This window comes from Nicotiana sylvestris, chromosome 2 (assembly GCF_000393655.2).
Source record: "Nicotiana sylvestris chromosome 2, ASM39365v2, whole genome shotgun sequence".
Classification (NCBI taxonomy): Eukaryota; Viridiplantae; Streptophyta; class Magnoliopsida; order Solanales; family Solanaceae; genus Nicotiana; species Nicotiana sylvestris.
In genome coordinates, this window is record NC_091058.1 from 155,866,552 (window position 1) to 155,874,884 (window position 8,333).

Below are 8,333 nucleotides of genomic sequence, written 5' to 3' on the forward strand. Positions count from 1 at the left end.
ATTTACATATAAGTCAATATCCAGTCAACTCTTTCAACTTAGGCTTCCAACCTTGGGACTAAGTGTCTAAATTCATTCCGAAATATCTCTGGAACCAAACCAACCACCCCGACAAGTCACATAGCAACATTTGAACATAGGATAAGCAAGAAATGAGAGAATGGGGTTGTAATACTTAAAACTACCGGTCGGGTCGTTACAATTGGGCCTTTTGAGTGCATGTCATACGCATATCGTGCTGAGCACGTGGGATGTGTTGGATCATATTGGAGAACATGTGATGTGTTGGATATTGGATATGATTGAGTCTTGAGCATGCATGAACATCCAAGACTCATATAAAAGTATTTATATAGGTGTTACTTGGTGCATATCCTCTTTATATACGGACTTAGCAAATAAATTGTGTTCTGGTTATTTTGTTTGAGAAACATGCTAATCTTATTTCTGATTTTGCAACTCATTATTATATTTATCCTTGGTTTTTTATGTAATTTCATGCTATTATGGATTGTTGAGATTGAGAAAGTGAGTATCATATTTTGTCAAAATTTGGCCATTACTTCTTCGAATTAGGCTTGATACTTACTAAGTACATGTTGTGTTTGTACTCATACTATACTTTTACATATTTTGTGCAGATTCTGACATTGGTAGTAGTGGATCATAGGAAAGTGCCCAATAGCTGACTTAAGAGACTCGAGGTAGTGCTTCTTGATCGACTGCAGACCCTTGAAGTTACCTTCATCTCATTATCATACTGTTTATCTTATTTTAGACAATAGTCTTCTATTTTGGAAGACTCAATTGTATTTTATCTTAGTAGCTAATGATTTTTTACTACAGAGTTTTGGGAGTTGGTTGATATACTTTCGCATTTGGTATTGTTGAATTTGAGAATTATCTATGTTTTGTCTATATCTTGATAACAGATTATCCTTTATTTATCTTATTTTGGTTGGTTATGATTGCTGGATTATCTAACGGGTTAGGGTTAGGTGCTATCACTACCATTGGTGAGATTTAGAGTATTGACAATTTTCATGTAAACATTTTATATCTATAGGAAATCGCCAGTTATAAGTCTTAAGTTGTGTTGACCTGATAGGTCGTTTTCAGTACTAGTCCTAATTTTCATGACCCGTGACCTCTCGTAGCTTCATTTCATATTTCTTAGTTTGCGTGTATGGCCCGTGTTGCTTTTTGAAAATCTTTTATGTTTAAATTTTGAAGAAAATGAAATTTTTGACTAAAATAAGGCTAGAGTTAACCATAACCAATATTTTGGGTAAACGACCTCAGATCAGTGTTTCAACGATCCAATATATCCAAAATTGAATTCAGAAGTCCCTAGATTTATTTGACTTATTTTGCCGAAAGTTGGCAATTTGAATGTTAGGAAATTTCATATGTTTGACCATATGTTGACTTTATGGTTATTAGGTTTGGATTTTGATTTTGGGACTTTGATTAGGTCCGTTGTGCTATTTAAAACTTTTCTGCAAATTTTGGTACAATTCAAAGTTGATTTGATAGGATTTAGACGCTTGGTTGTGTTTCTAGATATTCTTGAGTTTTCTTCTGAATTTCATGCGTTTTGATGTACGATTTATGATTTTAGATGTTATTTTGATGTTTTGATCGCCCGAGCATGTTCTTATGATATTTTTAGACTTATGTAGATGTTTGGTTTGGAGCTCCGACGACTCGGGTAAGTTTCGGATAGGCTTCGGACCATTTTTGGACTTCGGAGATTGCTGTTTCTGGTGTCTGGTGCCTCGTGCTTCGCGATCGCGAAGCTTCTCTCACGATCGCAAAGCTTCTCTCATGATCGCGTAGGGGAAGTTTGGGCTAGAGGCTGTTGTTCTTTGCGAACATGAAGAATTGGGGGGCTTAACCTTCGCAATGCGACAGGCATCTCGCAAACGCGATGCTTTATGGGATCTAGTGGTGGTGGTGGTGGTGGTGGGGATGTCAGGTGGCTCCTCATCACAACGCGAACCTTGGGTCGCGAACGTGAAATCTTGGCTGGGAAGAATCCTTCATGAATACGATAGTAGACTCGCGAATGCGTAGGCCTTGTGCCAGTACCCTTCACGAGCACGTCATGTGCTTCAAATGCGAAGAACACCTGACACCCATTATTTTAAAAGCTGAAATCAAGATTTGGTCAGTTTTCACCATTATTTGAAGCTAGAGCTCGGCCTTGAGGCGATTTTGAAGAGGTTTTTCATCCCAACTTCATTGGCTATTAATTTCTAACTAGTTTTGATATATTTTCATAATCACGTATTGATTTTAACCTTTAATCTAGGATTTTCATGGTAGAAATTGGGAATTTGAGTAGAATATATGATTTTGTAAAATTGAGATTTAGACCTCAAATTGAGATCGAATTTTGAAAAAAATCACATAACCGGGCTCATGGGTGAATGAGTAAATGAGTTTTGGTCCGAATCTCGGATTTTGACCAAGCGGGTCCGGGGTTAACTTTTGTTGACATTTTTTGAATTCATTAAAGATTGTATCTTTTCACTCGTGGGTAGTTTCTAGAGTTTATTTTGAATTATTTGAACAATATTTGGCTAGATTTGGTTGGTTTGGAGGCTACTTCCAAAGGAAAAGCCATGGTTGATCATTGATTTGGTTGCGAAGTAAGGTAAATATCGTGGTTAACTCTGACTTGAGAGAATTAGGATTTGTTGCTCTATTTGCCACGTGAATTATGTGTGGGGACGACGTATATGTAAGTTGACCAGTATATATGCGTTGTCATTGGATTAAAGTAAAAACATGAAGAATGATGTCGTGCCATTTTCATTTATCATATCATTATTATATGGTGGGGATTAGAGTAAAAGAACTAGGGGTGATGTCGTGCCATTATTAGTTCTTCTGCTTTATTTGATTTTTGGATTTTTTGATTTATTCGATTGCATTGTCATTTATTTTGGAAGGAGCTGAATTGGCGATATTGTACTTGTCATTTTTACCATAATTTCCTTTCTACATGTTACCTCTCTTTTATTATGATAAATGTACTATTTGTTATTTCTGTTGCTTTATGTGCATATCTGCACAAGATCTTAATAGGTGTCTTGTCATAACCTCGTTACTATCTTGTCGGGGTTAAGCTCAACACTTACGGAGTACATTGGATTGGTTGTACTCATGTTACACTTCTGCACTTCTTGTGCAGATACTAGTATTGGTCCCAGCGATGTCTAGTGGTGCTTCTGCTCGGATCATATCAACGGCGGAGACTTGAGGTAGAGCTGCTTGCGTTCGCAGTCCCTGAAGCCCCCTTCTATTTCTGTCTGTACTGTTTATTTCATTCCAAATAATTGTATTTCGTTCAAACCATACTTGTAGTATTCTAGCTACTCATGTACTGGTGACTCCAGATTTCTGGGATTACACTAGACTGTACTATGTTATGGATTTATTTTATGTATTACAACTTTATTAGTCGTTAATAATTGTTATCACTCTCTTTTATATTGTTAAAAAGGGTAATTTGTTATGTAATGTTGGCTTGCTTAGCTAGTAGATGTTAGAAGTCATCACGACCCCGAGGTTGGGAATCCGGATCGTGACATAAATATTACTCATAGATCAATATGTCATCTAAACAAACGCACATTTTATAATGGCGAATTAATTATCGTGTATTTTTAAATCTGCAAATGTGGTTAAACATAGAAATGAACTGGCAGACTAATTTTTTTTAAAAAAAATTATTAGTTACAATTGAATATAAGGGTGGGAGTAAATTTTTAAAAGATATTAAAATTTTTACTCCTAATAGTTTTGTTTTCTAATGTAAGTAATGAAGTAAAGAATATATATATAAGGTAAAATAACTAAATTTTTGTCTAATAGACAAGTGTAGCTAGAAATTATCGAACAAAAGGTAAAGTCGAATACCTCCTTATATTATGTAAGTATATAGTATTACTGTTAACATATTGCAGGAAGTTTAAGAGTTTTCTTAATATGCAATGAAATAATCTTAAAGTTAGTGTAATTTTGGATGGAGGATGATTATTTCAAATGTATATGAAATAGTAAAACATTTATTAGAATCACATAGTAGTTCCTTTAAACAGTAAAACATATAATTATTTTCTTAATCTGTATTCTCTAAAATCCTATTTCTTTCTCAATTCCAAAGATAGTTATTAATTATAAATATTATACCAAAATAGTCTAATTATAACGTTAAAATAATAATTTATTCATATCTAATTCACCTGGCTAAACTAATTTCACGATACTTTCTCCTATAAATAGGTCCAACATCACTTGATGTTAATCACTCCTCTAACAATTCTAGGTGAAAGAAAAATGGCCCAACAATTTAACTTTCTCCTCCTCTCATGTCTCTCAGTCATTGTTGTTGCTTCTTCTTTCTTTCATGTCTCCTCCGCAAGGAGTGGCTTGAGACATAATTTTCTTGATAGTGAGAAGCCCATAAAAAATCCAAATGACCCTACAGTTGTGGGAATCGCAACATTTGCTGTGAATGAGCACAACAAGGAGTCTAAAAGCAACTTTCAACTTGTAAGAGTGATGGCAGGAGGAACTGATGTAATTCCTGATGGAACTGTTTATCAACTCGAAATCAGTGCTAGTGAATCAAATGTTATCACAATTCGTCTTGTTGCTGTTTTAGTGCATCCAGACAATGTTAAAGAACTTATTTCCTTTGAATGATTATCTTTTCTTATAGTTTAAGTGTATGATCATCTAGAAACGATTATCGTCAAAGTATTTGTATTAAATAAACCATTTCAATTAAATATTTTATCCTATTCTATTGATTCGTTTGGCCATATTAACAAATGGATGATAATTTTTTAATTTTGGATAAATTGTATTAATCACATTGATATTTTACAAAATTAAACTCTAAATGTTCCAATTGTCTTTTGTCTCAAAATATATATCACGTGTTATTTTTTGATTTACTAATCCATCCTTTATATTGGGGAAATTGAGCAGAACTCCTTATTCTATGAATCTTGAACTATGTCATGACCCCGGTTCGTCCTCCGTGAACCATCGTGATGGCACTTAGTCTCTACGACTAGGTAAGCCTAACAATGCGGAATATAAACAACAGTTGCGGAAGAAATAATTTAAAAAAACCGAAATAGTAAAATAAAACAGTGTTTAAGATGCCGCCTGGCACATAACAGTACAAAATCTCAACCTAACACTCCCAAAATCTGGAACCCCATGAATCACAAGCTAAGAGATACATAAGAAGCTCTAACTCTAGAAATGTCTAACAAAAGGAAAACTACTAAAGGGCTATACTATTACACAAAGATAGAAAGGGACTCCTCGGTCTGGGGACGCGACAGATATACCTCGAAGTCTCTACAGAAACGCCTCGCCTCAAGGATGATAAGACTGAGTGGAAGTACCTGGATCTGCACAACAAAAATGTGCAGAAGAATAGCATGAGCGCACCACATCGATGCCCAGTAAGTATCAAGACTAACCTCGGTGGAGTAGTGACGAGGAACAGTCAAGATACCTACCGGTCTAATAAACTGTACAAATATAGGAACAACGGAACATGATGTATATATGAAGACTACACGAAATGGCTAACAATACTAAAATCACAATAAGGGAAGAAAACAACAAGTAACAACAAAAATACTAAGAATAATGACATAGAAGTGCGAGCGAAAACACAAACCCAAATCCTAAAGTCACAATATAGTAAAGGTAAGCAATAACTCAGATCCTACGATAGTGTTCACATCAGGTCTTATCCAACAATTTCCACGAAGTATCGAATCTAGGACAAATTACAGCTCACGAGTCCCAGTACCTGAAATCTAACACTTGGCATCCTGTGCCCTCATGAACCTCATGGTCATGCTGACAACTCACTTGCTAACTAGAGCCATTCTCACATATATAACAAGTAAACGAGGGTGTACATCTATACTCAGCAAAATCAGGAGGACTTCACATCCAATAGGAGTGTTCAACTACGTGTATGCTTGTGCAAGTGCCTTAACATAGCTCCTACTAGCTAATGAGCGTAACGAAAAGAACAGATAACACGTAAGATGTTTCCTCCCAACTTCCATGAGATAAAGCTCATACAGGTAATCCATCGCATCTGCGATACCGCTTCTGTGGTTCTCACTTAAAAGTTCCATCTCCTCACCTGCAAATCAGATGCCGCATCTGCAGTCCCGCAGGTGCGTTAATCCATCCGCTTCTGTGGTCCCTACTCTACTTCTCCTTTGGCTGCTTCTACGGCTTAACTCCGCATCTGCGGGAGTCGCATCTGAGGCCTCTCAACCGCAGATGCGGTTATCATAACAGGCCAAAGACTTTAGTTGCAAACTCCAACTTTCCAACTACCCGTTAACTACCCGAAATAATCCCGAGGCCCCCGAGACCTCAACCCAAAGCACAAACAAGTCATATACCACTATCCAAACTTATACCAATCTTCCAAATACCTCAGACAACATCTAATTAACTAATTAGCATCAGATTCAAGCCTAAGAACTTCAAAACTCTCAAAATACTCTTTCGATCAAAACGTCTATCAAACCTCGTTCGAATGACCTGAAATTTTGTACACACGTCACATTCAACACTACGGAGCTACTCCAACTTCTGGAATTCCATTCCGACCCTCGGATCAAAATCTTACTATCGAACCAGAAACTTCAAAAATTCAACTTTTGGCATTTCAAGCCTGAATAAGCTACAGACCTCCAAAACACAATCCGAACATGCTCCTAAACCCGAAATCACCCAACGGAGCTAGCAGAACCATCAAAATTCCATTCCGAGGTCGTCTTTACACTATTCTGACTACGGTCAAATTTCCAAAACTTAAGCTCACAGTTAGGGACTAAGCGTCCCAAAACTCTCTGAAACTCCAAATAATTCATCCCGGCAACTCACAATAGCAGAAACAAACACGGGGAAAGCAGTTAATAGGGGATTGGAATGTAAATTCTTAAAACGACCGGCCAGGTCGTTACATCCTCCCACACTTAAACATTCGTTCGTCCTCGAACGAGCATAGAGACATACCTGAAGTAGTGAAAAAATGAAGGTAACGACTACGCATATCCTGCTCGGTCTCCAAGGTCGCCTCCTCGACCGACTGACCCCACCACTGAACCTTTACTAATGCAATATTCTTTGATCTCAGCTTTCGAACATGCCTATCCAATATCGCCACTGGCTCCTCAACATAAGATAGATCCCTGTCCAACTGGACTGAACTAAAATCCAACACGTGCAACGGATCACCGTGACACCTCTGGAGCATCGAAACATGAAATAACGAATGAACTCTTGCCAAGTTAGGAGGTAAGGAAAGCTCATAAGCAATTTTTCCAACATGCCTCAATATCTCAAAAGGGCCAATAAACCTCGGACTCAACTTCCCTTTCTTCCCAAATCTCATAATGCCCTTCATAGGTGAAACCTGAAGTAGAACTCACTCTCCAACCATATAGGAAACATCACTAACCTTCCGATCCGCATAACTCTTCTGTCTGGACTGGGCGGTACGGAGTCTATCCTGAATTACCTTAACCTTCTCTAAAGCATCCGGAACCAAGTCTGTGCCCAATAATCTAGCCTCACCCGGCTTAAACCAACCCATCGAGGATCTACATCGCCTACCATATAAAGACTCAAACGGTGCCATCTGAATGCTGAACTGATAGCTATTATTGTAGGCAAACTCCGCCAATGGCAAGAACTGATCCCAAGACCCTCCAAACTCAATCACACACGCACAGAACATATCCTCAAGAATCTAAATAGTGCTCTCAGACTGTCCATCCGTCTGAGGGTGAAATGTTGTACTCAACTCCATCCGAGTACCCAACTTATGCTGAATAACCCTCCAGAACCGTGATGTGAACTGAGTACCTCTATCTGAAATGATGGAAACTTGAATACCATACAGACGAAATACAGATGAACAATCTCCTGGATTTAAATCTCCACCAATCGCTCCGAAGAATAGGTAGTACACATAGAAATGAAGTGTGCGGACTTGGTCGACCGATCCACAATCACCCAAATAGCATCGAACTTTCTAAAAGTCCGTAGGAGCCCAACTATGAAGTCCATGGTGATCCACTCCCACTTCCACTCCGGAATCTCTATCTAGATAGATTTTGAAAGAGGATCTGTCCGATCTCAGACGGTACCCTGGGGCCAGGCCCATATGGGTGGGGTTTAAACGCTTCTTTCCTTGGAGCCTGAAAACCCCCGAGGTCGGGTACCACCTCGGGTCTTGTAATGATGTCACTAGCTTTCTGGAGCCT

The 8,333-nt window shown here is 38.0% G+C and overlaps 2 protein-coding genes across 2 annotated transcripts; one reads left to right on the forward strand and one right to left on the reverse strand.

Annotated features, from left to right (window-relative positions):
* The first annotated feature begins 4,347 nt into the window (after positions 1-4,347).
* Positions 4,348-4,716, forward strand: LOC138885831 (cysteine proteinase inhibitor 6-like). Its single transcript, XM_070166815.1, has one exon. The coding sequence runs from the start codon at positions 4,348-4,350 to the stop codon at positions 4,714-4,716; it is 369 nt and encodes a 122-aa protein (XP_070022916.1).
* Positions 4,717-6,011: 1,295 nt separating this feature from the next.
* LOC138885832 (uncharacterized) lies at positions 6,012-7,660 on the reverse strand. The gene is made up of 3 exons (XM_070166816.1): positions 7,586-7,660; positions 7,081-7,480; positions 6,012-6,055 (listed from the first exon to the last, which is right to left on the reverse strand). The coding sequence occupies exons 1-3, from the start codon at positions 7,658-7,660 to the stop codon at positions 6,012-6,014; spliced, it is 519 nt and encodes a 172-aa protein (XP_070022917.1).
* Between the last annotated feature and the right edge of the window lie 673 nt (positions 7,661-8,333).